The 21,589-nt window shown below is 46.5% G+C and overlaps 1 protein-coding gene and 1 long non-coding RNA gene across 9 annotated transcripts; one reads left to right on the top strand and one right to left on the bottom strand.

Annotated features, from left to right (window-relative positions):
* Positions 1–133: 133 nt before the first annotated feature.
* On the bottom strand, positions 134–14,006 carry LOC128849222 (uncharacterized). Of its 7 annotated transcripts, none has more exons than XR_008447215.1 (7): positions 12,372–12,508; positions 10,416–10,477; positions 6,289–6,829; positions 5,474–5,718; positions 4,733–4,957; positions 2,691–2,877; positions 134–1,967 (listed from the first exon to the last, which is right to left on the bottom strand). It is a non-coding gene; the product is annotated as an uncharacterized LOC128849222 (long non-coding RNA). The 7 variants fall into 7 exon arrangements; XR_008447217.1 differs by having other exon boundaries at positions 635–1,967; positions 4,733–4,920; positions 5,633–5,718; positions 6,741–6,829; XR_008447213.1 differs by lacking the exon at positions 6,289–6,829 and having other exon boundaries at positions 635–1,967; positions 4,733–4,920; positions 5,633–5,718; positions 12,372–14,006.
* NMRK2 (nicotinamide riboside kinase 2) lies at positions 10,990–21,298 on the top strand. 2 transcript variants are annotated; one of them, XM_054049842.1, is made up of 8 exons: positions 10,992–11,184; positions 14,525–14,615; positions 15,942–15,990; positions 16,172–16,343; positions 18,511–18,582; positions 19,765–19,871; positions 20,727–20,812; positions 20,917–21,298. In XM_054049842.1, the coding sequence occupies exons 1-7, from the start codon at positions 11,159–11,161 to the stop codon at positions 20,810–20,812; spliced, it is 603 nt and encodes a 200-aa protein (XP_053905817.1). In that variant the 5' UTR covers positions 10,992–11,158; the 3' UTR covers positions 20,917–21,298. The 2 variants fall into 2 exon arrangements, with proteins under 2 accessions (XP_053905816.1, XP_053905817.1); XM_054049841.1 differs by lacking the exons at positions 20,727–20,812; positions 20,917–21,298 and having other exon boundaries at positions 10,990–11,184; positions 19,765–20,720.
* The last annotated feature ends 291 nt before the right edge of the window (positions 21,299–21,589 follow it).

Here is a 21,589-nt window from a genome sequence, read left to right as displayed (position 1 = left end):
TATATGAAAAACAGGATGATGATGATTTTTGTTTGAATGCAACTTTCTTGAAGAAAGCAAGTCAATTTCCTCTTTGGCAACTGCGATCCTGCAAAATGAACCTCTCCGAATGGTTTTACTACAATAACTTCTATTCTAACAACATGCAGAGAAGGACTTGGGATGCTGGGGGATAAGAAGCTCAACACCAGCTAGCAATGTGCACTCACAGCCCAGAGGGCCAAACATATCCTGGGCTGTATCAAAAACAGTGTGGCCAGCAGGGCGAGGGAGGGGATTCTGTCCCTCTCTTCCTCTCTTGGGAGACCTCATCTGGAGTACTGTGTCTAGTTCTGGAATCGTCAACATAAGAAGAAGATGGAGCTGTTGGAACGGGTCCAGAGGAAGACACGGAGATGATCTGAGGGCTGGAGCACCTCCCATACGAGGACAGGCTGAGAGAGTTGGGGTTGTTCAGCCTGGAGAAGAGAAGGCTCTGAGGAAACCTTCCAGTTTGAGTGACCTTCCAGTACCTGAAAGGGCTACAAGAACCTGGGGAGGGGCTGTTCATAAAGGCTCATGGGGATGGGAAGAGGGGGAATGGGGATAATCTGGAGAGGAGCAGATTTAGACGAGACATGAGGAATTTCTTCATCATGAGAATGGTGAGGCCCTGGCCCAGGTTGCCCAGGGAAGCTGTGGCTGCCCCATCCCTGGAGGTGTTCCAGGCCAGGCTGGATGGGCCTTGGGCAGCCTGAGCCAGTGGGATGTCCCTGCCCATGGCAGGGGGGTTGGAACTAAATAATCTTTAAGGTCCCTTCCAACCCAAACTATTCTATGATTCTATGAATATCTTTCCAAGTTTCCCTCCGTGTTAGGCTTCAGAAAAGAGCCATGTAAAAACTGCTTCCCTTGGGTTTCTATCAACCTGCATGGAAGCCAGGGGTTTAATCTCACATTACATTTATATATCTTTTTCTACTCAAATTGATAACGCGATTAGGGATTAAATTATAAGAACAAACTCACACACAAAATAAACCACCCCAAAGCTTCTTAAATAGAAAAAAAACTTATAAACAAGTACCTACAGGAAAATGCCTGAGATGTCTCGTTTGAGTCTGTTTTAGATGGGTTATTAATATATCTCATTTAATTAATTATGATTATATAGAAGTCTAATCCTATAACAAGCATTGCTTGCTGTGAAATAATTCATTCAGGGAATGCATCTTAGTTTCAAAGAATTTACATTCCTAGGGCTACACTTCTGCTGGATTTACATGTGAAAGCAGTTTCTGCTATGGTTTTATTTTCACAAAAAAACTCTACCCAAACAACAGGATCAACAACTTTTTTTTCTGCTCAGCCTTGAATTCAACTTGTGTGGAGATATTTGCAGCCTTGAATTCAATTTGTGTGGAGAATTATGTTGGAATCCATTGTTCCAGAGTGAGCCAGTAAAATCCTGTTGATCCTTGATTTTGCAGCACCCCTGATTTAGGCACATGGGTTTAGGTTAGGAATGAAACACTTCTGAAATATGTCAAGTGGCCTTGGAACAGCACGGGGGGTGTCAGGAAGGGATCTAGTCAGTGAAAGCAACAAAGGAGGCAAGCAGCCTTGGCTAAGGCACGCGAGACGCAGTTCTAAGCTCAAAGAGCACAAGCAACACAACAGACAGTTCAAAAGCTCACCGTGTTATGACTACACCATACCACAAGAAACAGGATTAGCAGCTACCCTACCAAAGCAACAACACTTCCCAGTCAGGAAACAAGATGTCCTTCCTCAAAAGAAAACATTCCCATTAAACGGCTCTCACTGTAGTTTTCCATGAGCTACATTATATTCTGGTAATATGCACTCACAGCCCAGAAGGCCAACCGTGTCCTGGGCTGCATCCAAAGCAGTGTGGCCAGCAGGGAGGGAGGGGATTCTGTCCCTCTGTTCCTCTCTTGTGAGACCTCATCTGGAGTTCTGGAATCCTCAACATAAAAAAGAGACAGAGCTGTTGGAACGGGTCCAGAGGAGGCTACAAGGATGATCCGAGGGCTGGAGAACCTCCCATACGAGGACAAGCTGAGAGAATTGGGCTTGTTCAGCCTGGAGAAGAGAAGGCTCAGAGGAGACCTTAGAGCAGCTTTCAGTACCTGAAGGGACTACAAGAAAGCTGGAGGGGATGTTCATAAAGGCTTGTGGTGATAGGATGAGGAGGAACTGGTATAAACTGGAGAGGGGTAGATTTAGACTGGGCAAAAGGAGGAATTTCTTCCCCATGAGAGTGGTGACACCCTGGCCCAGGTTGCTCAGAGCAGAGATGGCTGCCCCATCCCTGGAGGTGTTCAAGGCCAGGTTGGATGGGCCTTGGGCAGCCTGATCCAGTGGGATGTCCCTGCCCGTGGCAGGGAAGTTGGAACTGGATGATCTTTAAGATCCCTTCCAACCCAAACTATTCTATGATTCTACTCGACTGATTGCGATTTTATATTATTCATTTCATTCAGTGGTCTTTAAAAGCTAAGAATGTTCCCTGGAACAGAAATTTTAACAAGAGCTCGGCAGCAAAGCAACAGAGAACTGACAGAGAAGAGTGGCACTCAAAAAACATCAGAATCTTGCAAATACATTAAGATTACACTGTTAGTTTGAGGGTTTGGGGCAGAAGTTAAAAATTAACTAGTTAATGCTCTTGTCATGACTTAATTTACCTCTGCTGGGGTTCTTTTACGTGCGTATCTGCCAAGCCCTGCTGCAGCACTCTGTGTTGGTCCTACAGCCAGTCTTGTGGTCAAGTCTGCTCTGCCTTTCAGAGGATGTTAGACGTGGGACACTTCCCTCTCAGTGGGACTTGCGATCCAGGCATATTTGTATTCCTTCTAACCAAGACGGCGGCAACTGTAAGATCGATAGCAGAAGGTCAGGTTAATTTTCTGGAAATGTTTCTAATGAATGCTTAGACACTCTCTATAAACTTGCCATCAACTGCACAATTGGCTTTTATGGCTCATTTTCTTTTTATCAGGTGCCTAAAATTGCATGCTACCTCTCACATCTGCTCCACAATCAGGAGCAAAAACATTGTAACATCACCATATTGCAGTATTTAAATATTAAAATAGCTTGTCTTTCCTCCAAAACAAAATGACTTTCCACCTAGACCTTGCTTGGGCAGTTTAAATAAACAGCCTAGTCCCTCTTGTTCTCAGTACTGAAATCTCTTCTGCCACAGGAGTTGTGAACTCAAGTGTCATCCAACTTCTTCTCCCACATATTCATGATGCGACTCTTCTTCCCTTTACAATGAATGAGGTTCCTGAATGAAGGAATATTCAAGAAGATGCTAATTATGGCAGAGACTGTCCTGAAGTATTTGCCACTATCACTAATCATGATGCACCACAGACAGAAAACAAGATTCCCAGCTTCAACGAGCCAAAATCTTTCCCAGACGATTAACCTCAACACTAGGAATGAGATTCACCTCTGCTTATTTTATCAATGTAAGAATTAGATACAGAGTCTGAATTAGTTCTAGGTTCCCTCTACAGTCAAGAAAAGAGATGATTTCACCTGTCCTAGATGTGATGAATCACTCTGTGGGGAACAGTCTCTCCGCTGATAAGGGATGTAGCCAAATCTCTAGCTCTACACACACACACACACACACGCACGTCTTTTAGACTGCCAGTTAAATGAATCACAGCCAAGGGGAGGGAAACAAAGTGATAATGCAAGTAAAAAAGAGAGAAAGTGATAGAACATTCCTTCCTTTTTTAGCACACGGGAGTTCAGTACTTTGATTGTTTGCCTCAGGTTAACTTTTAAGGGTGTTTGAGGCTTTTTGGGTATTTGACCTTTTGTATAACAATCCAATGACCAAAAGCAGTGCTGTTCCCTGTGTAACCAGAGACTGGAGTTTAAGAAGGGAATGCTAGTTGAGAGCTGAGTTTTGAGATTTGAAGCAGGAGAGAAAGCCAATACATTCCAGTAAAAAGATCATTTTAGTTTGGCTTGGGGTTTTCAGTCCATCAGAGAACAATCACAATGCAAAAGTCAGCCTATAGAGAAGAGCTAATAGTGCCCAAATGAGAGCTGCAAGACTAAGACTTCATATCCAGAAGGGAAAGAAAAAGAGAAATTCCAGGTAGCAGTTGGACAATGTTACTAGTATGTGCTCGGGCACAGCTTTGAGAAAAACTAATTCATAAAATCATGGAATGGTCTGGACCTCAAAGCCCATCCAGTTCCACCTCCTGCCATGGGCAGGGACACCTCCCACTGGATCTGGTTGCTCCAAGCCCCATCCAACCTGGCCCTGAACACCTCCAGGGATGGGGCAGCCACCACTGCTCTGGGCAACCTGGACCAGGGCCTTCCCATCCTCACAGCAAAACATTTCTTCCTGTTATCTCATCAAAATCTCTCTACTTTAAACTGTTTCCCTCATCCTTTCCCAGCACTTCCTGATAAAAAGTCCCTCCCCAGATTTCCTGTAAGAAACGGGAAATTGTGAGAGCACTGGAGCTAAAGACTGACTGGGCTCGACTGTAAAGGCATTGACTCCTTATGGTACTGTCAGCAGCAGCACAGAATCAAACTAAACTTAATTCTGTTCTCAGAGTTCGAGTTTGTGCAGTCACTGTAGTGGCTGTGATCATCAGGTAGAAGCGGACACCTCCGGAGGAGGACTCAGCCCATTCATCCTCCCACCAGAGGGCTCTCACAATAACCCAAATCAGAGCCGAAATACCTCAGAGGCCAAGTTCTGCACTGTAAACTCTATGCAAGCGGCTTTCGAGGCTCAGGCTGAAAGGCTGTAGTCCCAAACACACTCAGTCCTGTATGTCCGAGGGACACAGGGATTGCAGTGCACCACGATGTCCTGACAGGACCTGCATCGAAGCATCTCACAGGAAGCAGTCATCAGGAACTGAGACACTGCAGGCAGAAACAGCGAGGAAGGGTCAGGAGGAAGCTGCAAAGGAATGCCAAGAATGCAGAAAAGAGAAAAAAAAAAATCTTTGGTAACATTTAGAATTGGTAAGAAATATTTAAAAGAGACAGTTTACCCCAAAACGCACCCAACAGAAGTGGCATGGTAGGGACAAGAGAAAAAGAGGCACCCTACAGTTGCCATTCTTTCTACTTTCCCCACCCCAGCAATCTTTCGCTCTCTCGAGGCACCTTTTTATCAGCTATGTTGATACACAAACGGCTTCTCCATTTCCCTTATGAAATCCTGTTGGGTTTCACAATCACTCTCCAGCGAGCAGGTGGAGTGCGGTGGAGTGGGAGGATTGCAGCCTGGGAATTTCACAGAGGCCAGGGCAGCACCACGGCATAGGGAAGCCTCAAAACCTGGCTCAGCCCTGCCCACCTCCGAATGAAGCAGCGTGGGCAAAGATGAGCTTCTACTAGCAAAAGGAAAACTTCCCTCTGCTGTCTGTGTATTCCCTGTTCTGACTGATATTGAAGAGTCTGTCAAACATACCTGAAAATCTGTCAGAATATTTTGGAGCAATGGGTGAATCATCACACATTGACATCCTGCCTGCCAGCTCAGCTTCTTCACTGAGCGCTTGCTGCAAAAAGCTGGAACACCTATTTCATGTCTTGTTCAATCTCCATCCTTCTTGCTTTCCCAAATTACCTTCAAGTTTTGCTTACTTCCTCTCCTCCATCTGCATTGGCCAAAAGAGAGCTGAATGGGGAGCAAGATTAGACATTCTCTCTCTCCTGGAATATAAACCAGAGTTAAAAACTGGGATTCTATTACTTATTAAAAACACTTGCTACAATTTATAGCAACACATAGGCCAGAACTAACTAATTTAACGATGTCACACATCCACAAACCTCTGCCAGCTGTCAAATGACACTAGGAATGCCAGGCATCTGTTTGAAAATGTATTCCTGGAATTACTGCTATTGTTCCCTGGCACCATGTGGACACAAAAAGGAAGCATTTCATGCATATCTTACTCCTTTTTGCCTTTATATCCACTAATCCCAAGGAACAAAATACCCAAATTCCTCACGCAGATGACTGAAATCTAAAGAGGATCCTTTCTTGCAGCATCATGGTCAGCATCTCCAAAGGGCTCCAGTGAGAAAAACTTTGGGAAGCGCAGCTTGGGGAGCAAAACAACTGCAGAACCCGACACTTTAGGAAATGAGAATTTAGAATAATTTCTGCATCTCTGTTTGGACTTCAGTAAAGAGCTGGTTGCCTTTGGGCTCCAGTTTTCCCTTCCCACACAAAGTCTTAGCTTCAGATCACCTCTTCATCGTTCCTTTTACACTCACTCTCTCGTCCTCATCACTTTTCCTTCTCTCTAGAATAATTTTTCCAGGTTAATCCCATATGCCCAAAGTAATGATATATAAAAACACTTTCATCTGCATTTTTCTTGCATGCACAGCTGCTTCTGCCTGATCCCGTCTTGTACAAGTTCTCCAAGCATGACCCGCCTGTGCCTCCCTCTGCCTCCTCCACAGGGCCCCAGACCCTCTGTCACCAACAGCAGCCGTGGAGCAGCTGCGGCAGTGGCAAAAAATACCACCACGCACGCTGGCAGCTCCTGGCTGCGAGCCACTCTCCTTATCGCTGTGACAAGGTGCCAGCTAGGGAAGCATTATACTGCTTAAGCTTGTGTTTCTACTACCCTAATTTTCCTTACTCTTAACTGTTCTGGTTAACAGTGAAATACTGTTGTGTTGATGTCATCTCCTTCAGTTTTGTTTAAAATAAAGCCTACCTTCCTCCAGTGGGGGAGTGGCGGTTTGGGCATTGTTGAGACACAAGCAGCCTCCAAAGGCTTGGAGAAGGGCCCTCTTAGCAACCCAACTAATGCAGAAAGAAGAAAGAAGCAATAAAGCTATTTCAGAAAGAAGAAATAAACCTATGATTTCAAAATTCACAAGTCAAAATGACTCTCATTCCTCTGCCTGTTCTTTCACTGGCTGGTACGTGTCTCAGCCAGCACCCTGTGAGGAACCAGAGGAAGGAACCTTGGCATAACCTTGCTCATACCATAAACAATGTCTTATGATTAGTGAAGAATTTACATTCTGAATTAAAGCTTTAGAACAAATGAGTCATATTCTACAGTGGAAAGGTCAGCGGACATACAGAAACTAAACTATTCCAGGGAAATGATATCATGGTGGCTCCACGGACATTAAACTGGTTTCTGCCAAATTTATCTTAGTGTTAAAATAATAAACTTTTAGTAAACATTACTATTCTAAAAATAACGTGAAGAGAGGGGACATCATCTATCTCTGATGGCAGCGCACTGTTGAATGGTATTTGTACTAGTAAAGTGTGAAGTAGATAACGTATCTGCAGGATAAACAAGCACAAAAAAAGGAAGTTTCAGATGACCGTCACATAACTCGGAGAGAAATGCGGGTAACATAACTTGCTAAAAAAAGCATTTATGAACACTTGGCATTTGCATAGACATATTTTTACAGGTTGGGTGAAGTCTGTTGTAGCTGGTAAGTGTAACTGTCACCATTCGTTTCAGACAGTTTTTTGAATGAGGTCTTTTTTGTTCTTAGGGAAGCAGACAGCTGGAATGCCAGAGATCTCCAAACACAGGCAGGCACATGCCACCACCTAAAGGAAAAGCAAGTCTGAAGCCATCCAGGAATCTGAGAATTTGAGCTATGCAAGTGAATATGATTTCACTGGACGATTAGTGCATGAGTAAGACTACAGGTGAAAGAAAAGCCACTAACTCAGGAAAAGCCAGACACATCCAGAGAACTGAAAGACCAGGAAGAAAAGGTTTTAAAAATGAGCTTTTTAATCTGAGGGCTACATGAACGAGATCTGCAGCTGTGAGCTTAACAAAACCCAAACAAAACTGTCCTTCAGTCCTCCAGTTTTCAGAAAATAGCGAAGTGTTGGCATTCCTTGCAGAAATAGTGGAACCTCTGGTTCTGGAATTCACTGATCCTGAACAACTCAGCCAAATACTAAAAACCATTGCTGCTACTACCATAATTACTTTTTGCTCACTTTCTATACCAAAAATGGGGGGTTTTATACATCTTAGGCTAAATACTCATTTTTCAATACAAAACCTCAACCACTATTTCTGAAGCATACTCATGTTAGTAAATCCAACAGGGAAGAATACAATTTTTACTCACTTTGAGGATGGCATGTTCCAAAACTCTTTGGATTAGCATGACTCCAACGTAAAGAGGACCAGACCAGAGGTAGATCAGACCAGAACCCCCTCTAACTGTTGTACAACTTCCAAGCCTTCCAGTTTTTCACTGGCAAGTAAGGTAATAATAAACATACACTGAAGTAACACACTGTTTGCTTTCCTAAACGAGACAGCTTTTCAGCTCATGGACAGAGGAGAAGCACAATGAAGGGCATGAAAAATTTCAGCAGAGAGCTCATCTGAGGTCAAATTTTTGGTTGGTGTGAGTTAGCGCTGCTCCACTTCAGTGCACGATGAGAATTTACCCCAGTGGAGAGGCTGACTTGGTGACTCTCCACTGCAAATGCTGTGCTGTGCATAAAGTGATGGGCAGCTGCTGAAAACCTGACTCCCCTGAGAGCCATCTCTCGTTCATATTCAAGACTTCAAGCTCCAGATTTCTCTGGAGCAATCATTTTACAGAGCTACCTTGAAATAATGATGAAAGCATAACTTGCAAGTGATGTCTCCAGGAATAATCACGTAGTGCACTAATATTGACCATAAATAGCAATTAAAGTGGAAATGCTGGCTGACATCTATTGGTTAAACACCCAGAATTAAGAAAGCACAACAGACAGGAAAAGACCGTTCGCTATAATCCCACTCATAAATATACTAGGTTGAATCTTAAAACAAATTTATTTTCTTCCCTTCAATACCTTCGCTGCAAGAATTCCAGAACCTGACAGGTCTGACCGTTAATAATGTTCTAATTTGCAGGCGGTGTTCATTCATGATCAGCTCAGCACATCAAAGCACTGGGCCTTGACATATTTATGGCATAAAATAGCTTTGTGGGGGAAAGTAATGTCTTTTATTAGATCAACAGACATAGCTGGGGCGAGACAAACAAGATTTGAGCCACAAACTCCTTTACACCCCTTGAACACATCCCTGGAGGTGTTCAAGGCCAGGTTGGATGGGGCCTTGTGGGATGTCCCTGCCCAGGGGGGCAGGAACTAGATGATCTTTAAGGTCCCTTCCAACCCAAACTATTCTATGATTCTACTCAGGCCTGAAACAGGGGTAGAAAACTTCAAGTTAAATACAGCTGGCGAGCAGTTGTTCCAAATGAAACTTAATCACGGCAAGCAACTACCCAGACTGAGGAAAAAGTATCTACAAAATACTGGGGATATTGATAAAGTGTGAGATGATTAAGTCATAGAATATCACACAGGCTAAAAGAGATACTGTTAACTGCCAGAACTAACATGTTCTGTAGGCTTCTACAGATGTTGTGTTATCTATGGAGCAACCTGCCCAGATAGCTCCAAAACCACTGCATCTAAGAAAGCTGCAAAATCTGGGCAGTGGTGAGCCCTGGGGGGCACCTCGATGGCCTGGATTAGCAACTGTCTGCAATGCCAGAGCTGCGGCCCACCCAGATCTTGGAGAAGCTTAGGAATACCCTTGCAGAAACACTTCCCTCAGAGTTTTAACTGGTAAATTCTGGACGAGGGGGGTTACACTTAGCGGCTGAAAAGCTCAGGGGACAGGACTTGTAGCAAGTGATGGAGGTGCCAGAGAAACTTAGAATACAAACAGCATCTGCCTGCTCCTTTGAGCACAGCAAAAATCACTGCGCTGTAACAAGTTTCTGTATTGCCCTTCAGCCAGGGGCAAGCCCTGCAACACCTCCACTCTCCATGTGCTGCACCTACATCTCTCAGTACAAAATCACAGTGCAAGAATCAGCTCCACAGACTCCTCAAAGATGATGAACAAGGTGCTGCAGACCAAGGTATCCATGTCACCAAGGGTTTTACAACTTTACAAACCGCTATGGGACAAGGAATCTTTAAGTATGCCTTTGAATACTTCCATGGACTGGTTTTATGAAAAGGAAGAAGAAAGGGACACAAGGTTTGGATGATTTAAGCTCTATCAAACAAGATAGATAGATTTAAAAATCCTAGGTACTGCACATCATTATTTTCATCTAAAAAAACCACTCAGAACTGTTGCTAATTCTACTCTGCCTTCATCTAACATCTCTCAAGACAGCCCTGATTTTAGGAGCAATTAAAACTAAAGCACAGGTTCCACGAGGTGCACTTGTGGGGAGAGAGAGGTATTTACTCCAGCTGGAGTTACCTTTAAAAGCACTACTTTACAGGCGTAAACTGGAGCTGGAAAGGTAATATAATTGTATGACTTTGTACGTAAGTGTGAAGAACAAGCCAAAGTTCAAAGAGTTCAAACCTTAACGGTCCAGATGGGTTCACTCATCAGCCTTTGCACGTTCCTTTCCCTGCACAGCTTCACTAAATGGAGTAAAAAGGAAAATAGATTTAGTTCCCTCGCCTCCCCTATCAGAAGTTTAGAGCAACAAAAAGTTCCTTCTCATGACATTCCTGGATGCATTTCAAATAATCAAATACAACCCGGGAAAATGAAGAAGAGGGCAACGAGAAAGAAAAGGGCACTTAATTATATCCCGGCACACCTCTGTGCCTTCTCCAGAGCTCCCAAAGGAATGGTAAAAAGGGGTGACATTTCCACCTACCCCATTACTAATTTAGGCAAAGGAAGAGCTTGCCAAAAAAGCTATTTATAGGGAAGGCAGCGGTGTGGGGGTCCGCAAGGGGTGCGGAAACAGGTGCAGCAGCAGCGCGCATGACCCAGCCGCCAAGGCGAGGACTGCCTGATCCCGGCTCAAAAATATGACATCTTGGGCTCATGATAGTCACAGGGCTTCTCCATCAGCAGTGGGGCGGGGAAAGGCAAGAGGGAGGGAAAGGCGCGCAGCCGGACCCTATAAATCAGAGGCCAACCCGCCTTTTCCCTCAATGAAATAGTAAGGGGAGGCAGAGCTGAGTGGGGAAAAAGAACCAGCTGTGGGTTTGTTCTGCTGAAAGTAATTTCAGCACCCCTAAATTCTTTTTTTGTTTTTGTTTTTGTTTTTTCTCTTATCACATTCCGGCTAAAGAGGCAACTCTGCAGAGATGAAATACATCATAGGCATTGGCGGGTAAGTTCTGTTCCTATCACACGTACGTACGGTTCTTTCTTCCCATTTCGCTGTTGTATGATTTGGAGATGATCTATCTGGCTGTAAAATAATATTGCAGGGTTCTAGAAAAGGTGCAACTTGCTGGCTCTTAATTTGTGCTGCTTTTAGTGAACAGAGGGCGGCACATGCCGAACCTCTGTGGTTTTACCAGGATTTATGCTGAGGCAGAAAAAATTATTTCAGGTCACTTTATAGGTCAGATGGAGCAGCGCCTCAGCTATGAAAAGGGATGCTTTCTGCATTAAGTTAGACTTTTAAAAGCCTCTCTGGAAGACAAAGAAGGAAAAAACCTGCTTCAAATAGAACAGGGAGGGAGTATTTGTACAAAAAGCTTTTCTTTCCTCCAGCAAAGCAGGATTTAGATGTAAGCTTGGGCTTAGGATGGGGTGAGAGCTTGGGGCATCCCACTGGGTGCCGGAGGGCTCGGAAAGCTGACAGTGAGCAGGAGCCAGATTTGCACCATGAACTCAAGACTGTGTGATGTTTCTAACTGAATAGAGCATTCTAAAGTGGTACAGTCGGACTTGGCAGCTCTGGAGAGGATTGCTCAAGCTTTAGAATCAAAATGGGCTTTGCAGGCACAAGGCAACCCACGAGAAGAGTGAGCCACCCTCGTTCCTAACTCATTTAAGGCATTTTAAAGTGCTTTTTGCAATGCTTTCTGCCCAGAGCGGCTATTTAAGCCGCTGAGGAGCAGTACAAGAAGTAGTTGCTGCTACAAAAAGTGGAGTATGTTTGATATGAGCTAAAGCCAAGTTTCATCCAAGTAATTGTTCTTTAAAAGTGAGACAGAACGTCCCTCTGAGAGCGTGTTTTCTATCAAATGGTGTTTTTTCCAGACACTGCTCATCCTTTGAAAAGGAGAGCATCTTGTGTTCAGTGGGATCTGTGCTGAGCAGGGTGAAGGAAGGAATAAATCATTAAGTTCGGCCTTTTTCACGGCACCAAAGGGATCTGCTGGAATCCTCTCTGTTTGGAGCTTTCTCCACCGAAAGGTCAGGCAGAGCTGGAGAAACCTCCAAAGGAGCAAGAGTTTTGACTGTTGTCAAGCTTCATAATAACATTAAAATTAGACTTTGGAAAGGAATAGAATACGCATAAAGTTTATGGGAAAGCTTATGTATATGCATGGAAATGGGAAATACCTTCTGTAGCAGCTCTGGTCTCGCTGCACGATGGATGGAGATGACTCCTCGCGTTGCCCAGGCTGATAAACCACAGAACCATCGACTAGTTTGGGTCAGAAGGGACCTTAAAGACCACCCAGCCCCAACCCCCCTGCCTTAAAGGATGCTCGCTGCCTAAAACTCAAAAAAACGAGGGTTAAAGAGTTCCACTCGCGGGTGTTTTTGGTATGGGGGGGCAGGGGATGCTCCCCCCGCCTCCATCTTGAGGGCCCCACTCCCTCTCCCCGGGACGCGCCGCACTGAGGGAATCCGACATGGCGGCGCCCGCGCGGCCCTTGAGGCGCGCGCGGGAAGCCGGCGGCGGGGAAAGGGGCGGGGCCAAGGGCGCCGCCAGCCAGTCAGCGTCAGGGACAGTCTGTGAGGGGCGGGGGCTAAGGGCGGTCTCAGCCTATCAGCACTCACCGCCCTCGCTGGGGAGCCAGTGATTGCATGGCAGAGGGGCGGGGCCATGAGCAGTGTCAACCAATCAGCGCCCGGGTAACCAGTGAATGACGCGAAAGGGACGGAGCCAAGGGAGGCTCCAGCCAATTAACGCTCAGCTCCTGCCTCGAGCGCTGGGGAGCCAGTGACGATGGAAAGGGGCGTGGCCAGGAGCTGCCTCAGCCAATCAGCGCGCGGCGCGGCGAGGCGGGAATTTCAAACGTGGCGCGCGCGGCCATTTGCCTCTGGCGGCGAGTCTGGAGCTGTGACGCGGCTCTAACGCTGCTCTCTGCCCTCTCCCCACCCTGTCATGGCTCTAATGCTGCCCCCTGTCCTCTTCCCACCGGATCATGGCTCTAATGGTGCCCTAACACCACTCCCTGCCCTCTCCTCACCAGCGTGGCTCTAATACCACCCCGTGCCCTCTGCCCTCAGGGTCACCAACACCTCTCTAAAGTAGCTCTAATCCTACCCTGTGCCCTCTTCCCACAGGGTCACCACTGTGGCCCTAACGCCACGCTGCCGTCTCCCCACAGGGTCACTAATGTTTCTTTAATGCCTCTCCCTGCCACCTGGACACCAACATGGCTCTAATGTGACCCTAACGCTGCTCCCTGTCTTCTTCCCACACAGTTATAGCTCTAACGCAGCTCTAATGCTGCTCCCTGTCTTCTTCCTACCGGGTCATGGCTCTATCGCTGCTTTCTGCCCTCTCCCCACATGGTCACAACATGGCTCTAACACTGCTCTCTGTCCTCTCCCCACACGGTCACCAATGTGGCTCTAATGCTGCTTCTTGTCCTTTTCCCACAAGGTCACGGCTCTAACACTACTCTAATGCTGCTCCGTGTCTTTTTCCCACCAGGCCATGGCTCTAACGCTGCTTCTTGTCCTTTTCCCACCAGGTCATGGCTCTAATGCTGCTCCCTGTCTTCTTCCCACCGGGTTATGGCTCTAATGTTGCTCTAATGCTGCTCTAACGCTGCTCCCTGTCCTCTTCCCATCAGGTCATGGCTCTAACGCTGCTCTGATGCTGCTCCCTCTCTTCTTCCCACCGGGTTATGGCTCTAATGTTGCTCTAATGCTGCTCCCTGTCTTCTTCCCACCAGGTCATGGCTCTAACACTGCTTTAACGCTGCTCCTTGTCCTCTTCCCACCAGGTCATGGCTCTAACGCTGCTTTAACGCTGCTCCTTGTCCTCTTCCCACCAGGACATGGCTCTAATGCTGCTCCCTGTCTTCTTCCCACCAGGTTATGGCTCTAATGTTGCTCTAATGCTGCTCTAATGCTGCTCCCTGTCCTCTTCCCATCAGGTCATGGCTCTAATGCTGCTCCCTGTCTTCTTCCCACCTGGTTATGGCTCTAATGCTGCTCTAACACCGCTCCCTGTCCTCTTCCCATCAGGTCATGGCTCTAACGCTGCTCTAATGCTGCTCCCTCTCTTCTTCCCACCGGGTTATGGCTCTAATGTTGCCCTAATGCTGCTCTAATGCCGCTCCCTGTCCTCTTCCCACCAGGTCATGGCTCTAACGCTGCTCTCTGCCCTCTCCCAACAGGGTCACAAACACGGCTCTAGTGCCTCTCTCTGTCCTCTCCCCACACGGTCACCAACACAGCTCTAACGCCGCTCCCTGCCCTCTCCCCACAAGGTCTCTAAAGCCGCTCTAACGTGTTCTGCCCTCTCCTCACAGAGTCACCAACGGGGGCAAAACCACCTTGACCAACAGGGTCATCAAGGCGCTCCCCAACTGCTGTGTGGTCCATCAAGATGACTTCTTCAAGGTGAGCTGAGCTCTCCCATGGTTAAAACCATCAGCCGCTGCGCAGTGACAGCTCTAGCAGGGCCCCCGGTGTGTTTTAAACACTTGTGCATGCCCTCCAAGTGAGTGCTGACAGCTTAGGGTAGCCCACGGTTTGATTGATTTCTTTTCTTAATATGTATATTTAATTTTTTAATGACTTTGGACAGGTGAGGGGGTCCCGACCTTTACAAATGTCGGTGCCTGCCAGTTTCCACAGAAGCTTGGCACCGCCGTGCACAGAAGCAACAGCTTCCATCGGTTTTAGCAAGTCTAACTTTAGGTCAATTCTAAATTTAGGTCAAGCCTAACTTTAGGTCAAGCTACTGATCTAAGGGAGAGGTTACTTACTGTACTCTCCACAACTTATTGAGGTTTCCTCCTTATTTTACTTAAATAAGATTGCTTCTAACTAATACTTCAGGTTTTAAGCACCTTTTATGAGTGCAAAAATACAGTTGTATTGGGGAGCTTTGACAGCTCGGTATCACAATACCAATTAGAAGGTCACTAAAGACGAATGCAGAAGGACTGTGCTGCCTCGGGTGCTTTCTGCACCGAGCCTGACACATCAAAACCACTTTACCAAACCTTGCTGCTTGGTGGGAGTTGCAGTAGAGCTGGACTCCAGCGGAGGCGACAGTCCAGGAGCTGCAGTAACGGCACGGCATCCCCCGAGGCTCCGGCAGCCACGGGGTCCCTTTGTCCTGCTTTTGCCCAACGACGTGGAATGAGACACGTATTTGGAAGCGCTTCTTTGCTAGAAGCCTCCTGCACAAATTTGGGCAGGGACAAGCCCTGAAAGCCGAGGAGGAATTCCATTTGGCTTTCTGTAAAGATATGTCACTTCTCACTAGTGCATTAAAGCAATAACTAAGTGGCTGTAGCTCTAAAGTCCTGCTGTGCTGAGCTGTGCTTCTGTTAAAGCCGTTAAGAGTTAAAATAGCTATTCTTGAATATATTTTGGCAGTTACTTACCCCTGTGTTTGCATTTTAAGTTCTTTATATATTGATTTGTAAACAGGGGCCCGTAGTATTTTGGCTAGTAACACCCTATCAAATTATTAACCTAGAACTCTTTGTCCAAAGTAGCTCAACTGAACCAAAAAAAAAAAGCTTTTCAAAGCTCTTGGGGTTGGTGAAAGATGGGAAATTAAACTTAAATGTAGTCCAAAGTGGGTCTGTAACTGTTTCGTTCCGTGAACACTTGCTTTGTTGTGTATTGCAGTAGCGTCCAGGTTGTGATCGGATCTTAGGTAACTGATCACGCTGAGTTTGCAGCAATGTTTTATTGCTCACTATATTTCAGCCACAAGATCAAATAGAAGTCGGGGAAGACGGCTTTAAACAATGGGATGGTAAGAGCAGTGTTCGCTATAGGATGCAGTAATGTATATTTTTTTTCCTAAGTATCTCTTTTTCATTATTAACAATTTAACAGTAAATTTCTGTTCATTCTATATTATACTTCCAAACCTCTGTGGTTCGTGGTATTTGATTCCGCCCCTTTTTCCCACCCACCCCCTTTCTTCTGACTAGTGCTGGATTCCCTGGATATGGAGGCAATGGTGAGCACGGTGCGGGCCTGGATTGAGAACCCAGTGAAGTTTGCCCGTTCCCACGGGGTGAATGTTACGCCTGGCTCTAGAGAGCCAGCCTCCAAAGATACCCATATATTGGTCATTGAAGGCTTCCTGCTTTATAATTACAAGTAAGGTTTGGGGAACTATTAACGGTTTGCCAGGGAAGAACACTAGAGCCTTAGTGCCAGTAAAAATTCCTTCTTACTAATCTACCCCTCCTGCCTTGCTCTGAGGTATCGCGCCTAAGAGTTTCTTTCATGTCAAATGCAAAATTGAACAGTAAACACTGGTAAAATGAGGTGCCTGAGGTGACTTTCTCATAGCACGGAGGAATCATAGAATAGTTTGGGTTGGAAGGGACTTTAAAGATCATCAAGTTCAACTCTCTGCCATGGGCAAGGACATCCCACTAGATTAGGTTGCTCAAAGCCCCATCCAACCTGGCCTTGAACCCCTCCAGGGATGGGGCAGCCACCACTGCTCTGGGCAACCTGGGCCAGGGCCTCCCCACCCTCATGGTGAAGAAATTCCTCCTTACGTCCAGTCTAAATCTGCCCCTCGCCAGTTTATACCTGTTGCCCCTCATCCTATCACCACAAACCTTTGTGAGCAGTCCCTCTCCAGCTTTCTTGTAGCCTCTTCAGGTACTGGAAGGTCACTCTAAGGTCTCCTTGGAGCCTCCTCTTGGCTGAACAAACCCAACTGTCATTTAGGGCATGGGCAGCTTCAGACCAGAGCCAGCAGAGCACTGGCCTCCCACTGCCCTGCACAAACCTCGCCCTGAAAAGGTCGTTGTCGAGAACAAGAAGATAATCCCTTCTGCATTCACTGCTTGGAATCATAAAATCACAGAATAGTTTGGGTTGGAAGGGACCTTAAAGTCCATCCAGTTCCAACCCCCTGCCATGGGCAGGCACAAATCTCTCCTGGAATATAGGAATAATTATCTCATGGGATACAGGGCTGTTTAACCCTGACTAAATTGAGCTTAGTAATTAATTGCACATCAGAGCACAGGTCTGAGCACATCTGAACGTACCAGATCAAAGATAACTACTTTTGCTCCTTTTATATGAGGACAAAATGCTTGGCAGGAAGACAGGGAGACAACTAGCGGGAAGAGGGAGAGAACTTCCAATAGCTGAATATCGGAACCTCAAATCACACACTATAAATGTGACGAGCATGAGAGTCTTGGCTCCAAACTGTGATTTTGCTTACAAAACTCTTTCAAGAGCACAAACTGTGCAGGACACTGCAAAACCAGAGCTTTTTGAGCTGTGCCGTGCGCCAGGCAGCACGGCTCTGGCTTTCCAAACGGGATGGGCAATGTAAAATGGACCATCCACACTGAGACTGGCCAACAGGAGACGGCACTGGCAAACTGTGACGGTTTGCTATCTCGTCTGAAGGTTACAAACACCTCCGAGTGCTCTGTCTTGTTAACAGGAGCCTTTCCTTAGTCTGGAGGGAGTATCTCATCCACGGACACGGAGCTTGCTGGGTTCATGCTATATTAAGCATTTATGCAACCCTCGGCAGGGTTTAGAAGGCGCTCAGCCCCACCAGCTTCAAACAAGCCTTGCCGTAAGGATTTTAATGGGCTTATTTCCTTCAGCTGAATAGGAGCGCAGTGCAGGACGGCACAGCAGAGCCAACCGCCTGTGTCGGGAAAAGGGCAGAAGGCAGCGAGTTCCCTTGTACCAAATCCATGTGCCCGTGCACACTTGGATAACTCGCTTCAGCTGTTTAAGTCAGTTCTAGAGAGAGATTTAGGCTGGATGCTGGGAGGAATTTCTTTACTGAAAGGGTTGTCAAGCACTGGCAGGCACTGTGCAGGAAGGAGTTTGAGTCCTCATCCCTGGAGGGGTTTAAAAGAGGAGAAGATGTCGTATCTGGGCACACGGTCTGGTGGTGACTTAGCAGGGCTTGAGCAATGGTTGGACTCGATGATCTAGAAAGTCTTTTCCAACTGAAACCATTCTGTGAAGAGTCAGGGCTGACAGCCCAGGGTCTCATCCTCCGCAGTGATCAGTAGCAGGTGTTGAGGTGAGAAAAGTACCCGGCACACCATTCTGACCAGCAAAACCCAGCACTCTTCGTGTTTTATAGCTACTAATAAACCTACCGTACATTTGTGTGTCTAACGAAAGCAGTTACACTTCTATTGTCTACAATAGACACAAATACAAAAGGGGGGAGGAAAGGATTTTATGGCTTTCAGGGGTGATTTAACACTTTCTTCCCTCAGAAAAAAAAATCAATAGACACGTTCTTTCTTTCTACCCTCCCTAGACCACTGATAGACCTGTTTGACATCCGTTACTACCTGGCTGTTCCATATGATGAGTGCAAAAGGAGGAGGAGGTAAGGAGATTCTTTGATGTGGACTAGTCCTTCCCATGAAGTCTCTTTGCCAGAGGGAAGCCTTTGGGTTCAGCTGCTGTCCATGGGATACACTGGAGTGGGTCACAATTGGAATTATAGCTTAAAATCTTAATAGAACTGGAGAAAGAGGCTTTCCCATGGTGTTTGCTGTCGCTCGGGGGGTTATGGAGATCAGCACATCAGTGCTATAGGAACATCATTGCTTGCTTCCCCCGTGAGCACCAGTAAAGCCTCAGAGACCGCTGGAGCTCCATCAGCTTCTGTGGCTTCTGCGCTCACTCTGGGTGCTTAAATAAACTTCTTTGGGGGATGATGTGATTGAGAGCAGCCCTGCAGAGAAGGACTTGGGGTGCTGGTGGATGAGAAGCTCGACATGAGCTGGGAACGTGCGCTCGTAGCACAGAAACCATGACCTGGGCTGCATCCAAAGCAGCGTGGCCAGCAGGGAGGGAGGGGATTCTGCCCCTCTGTCCCTCACTCGTGAGACCTCATCTGGAGTGTTGTGTCCGGTTTTGGAATCCTCAACATAAGAAGGAGATAGAGCTGTTGTAACGGGTCCAGAGGAGGCTACAAGGATGATCCAAGGGCTGGAGAACCTCCCGTGTAAGGACAGGCTGAGAGAGTTGGGGTTGTTCAGCCTGGAGAAGAAAAGGCTCCGAGGAGACCTTAGAGTGACTTCCAGTACCTGAAGGGGCTACAAGAAAGCTGGAGAGGGGCTGTTCATAAAGGCTCGTGAGGATGGGACAAGGGGCAGTGGGTATAAACTGGAGAGGGGCAGATTTAGACTGGACATAAGGAAGAATTTCTTCATGATGAGAGTGGTGAGACACTGGCCCAGGTTGCCCAGGGAGGTAAGTGGTGGCTGCCCCATCCCTGGAGGTGTTCAAGGCCAGGTTGGATGGAGCTTTGAGCAACCTAATCCAGTGGGATGTCCCTGCCCATGGCAGGGGGTTGGAACTGGATGATCTTTAAGGTCCCTTCCAACCCAAACTATTCTATGATTCTACGATTCTTGCAAAATACAGACCGATCTCAATGAGACACAGAACTATGACAATCAGCTTTCCCACAAATGCTGCTGAGCCACTGTCAGATTAACCTCAGGCTGTGGCAGCGCCATCCCAGCAGTCCTGATGTTCCTCTCGCTTTTGATGTTTGCAGTACACGGAATTACACTGTCCCTGACCCGCCCGGCCTCTTCGACGGACACGTCTGGCCCATGTACTTGAAACACAGGAAAGAAATGGAGGACAGCGGCGTTGACGTGGGTAAGCCTGCTGGCACACGGCTCCTCTGGTGTTGTGCTCTGGGGATTAAGGAAGTTGGTCATGTAATTCAAGGAAACTTTAACTGTGATGATGCAAGGCACTATTTTTACTACTGAGTTGTAATGCTCGCCTGCTTTTTGTCCGGATAAATACATACCATCATAGAATTTCTTGAGTGGAAAGACCCTTGAGATCATCAAGTCCAACCTTCCCTGCCCACTGCTAAACCAGATCCCTGAGCACCTCGTCTGCCCATCCTTTAAACCCCTCCAGGGATGGGTAATCCTCCACCTCCCTGGGAGCCTCTGCCAATGCCTGAGAACCCTTTTGATGAAGAAATTGTTCTTGATAGGCAATCTAAACCTCCTCTAACACAACTTGAGGCCATTTCTTCTCATCCCACTCCTTTTACTCAGGAGAAGAGCCCAGCACCCACCTCACTCCAACCTCCTTTCCAGGAGCTGCAGAGAGCGCTGAGGTCTCCCCTTACCTCTTCTCCAGGCTGAACAGCCTCAGGGCCCTCATCTGCTCCCATATATACACCTTTATCTGCAAAACAAGCCGGTTTATAGCTATAAACTTCTTCCCTTTGGTTTTTATTATAAACACTTATGGGGGGGAGAGAAAAAAAAGCAACCTCACATTCTTTTTAACAGGATAAGAATCCAGTGGGATGTCCCTACCCATGACAGGGGGGTTGGAACTGGGTGATCTTTAAGGTCCCTTCCAACCCAAACTATTCTATGATTCTAAGTTGTTGTTTGGCTCAATAGAGTATAAAATATTTTATAACTCGCCTACAGACAAGTGGTTCTGCTCACAAAACCCCAGCCTGAGTCCATCTTTCTCTTTCAGTTTATTTAGATGGACTGAAGTCGAGAGAGGAACTTTACAATCAAGTCCTTGAAGATATTCACAACAAGCTTTTAAACTGCTTATAGGTAAATGCGTTCCTGCTTTTGAGGGGCCGGAACCCCAGGGACCGACTGCTGGAAACCACCCGCTCCACGCTTGGATAGTCATACTTTCCCTTCTTGCTTTTCAGGGTCTCGGAAGACCTCAAAGACCCATGTACAGAACGATGTAAATAGTACCAAGAAGTGAGAGTGAGGGTTTATTTGTGTAAACTCTTCCTGCGCTGTCCTTTGGGAAGTATCTTTTGTATATACTTGAAAAATGAAGATAACTTATTCACAGCTCTGTGAGGGACAGGATTGGTGTGGGGTTGGTTTTTTTTATTTCCTTATTTTATATTCTACTGCCTGAAAGAAAAGATGAAAATGCCTTTTTATAACGGAACAAGTAGAGCTGCGTTGGGAAAACAACTGACTCTTCTGCTTATGTGCTTCTGCAGCTGCAAAGTCTTTATGTTACGGCTTGTTTGTAACGTCATCTCTGATGTTCAGTAAAAAGCAACTTCAAATCTCTTTTTGTGGGGTCCTGTTTTCATCAGTCACCTTTACTGTAGTGGCAAGAGGTGCAGAGCTGCCGCAAAAGACAACAGCTTCTGCTTTATCATAGGTGTTTGAAATTCCTGGGCAGTCTCTTGCCTCCTCCCACTTGTTGCTGGTTTGGTTTAAGCGATAACACTGGCCTGGAAACCTCGTTCAGACATTGGAGGTGATCAGGGAAAGTGAACAGCACTTTAGATGTTTTTGAAGTGCTGGTACGAGACCAGTTTTGTGTCAGCTGCAGCTTCTTGGCGTTTCTCACTTCAT

Source organism: Cuculus canorus, chromosome 27, assembly GCF_017976375.1.
Source record: "Cuculus canorus isolate bCucCan1 chromosome 27, bCucCan1.pri, whole genome shotgun sequence".
NCBI classification, from domain to species: Eukaryota; Metazoa; Chordata; class Aves; order Cuculiformes; family Cuculidae; genus Cuculus; species Cuculus canorus.
This window is presented reverse-complemented; position numbering and strand designations above follow the sequence as displayed.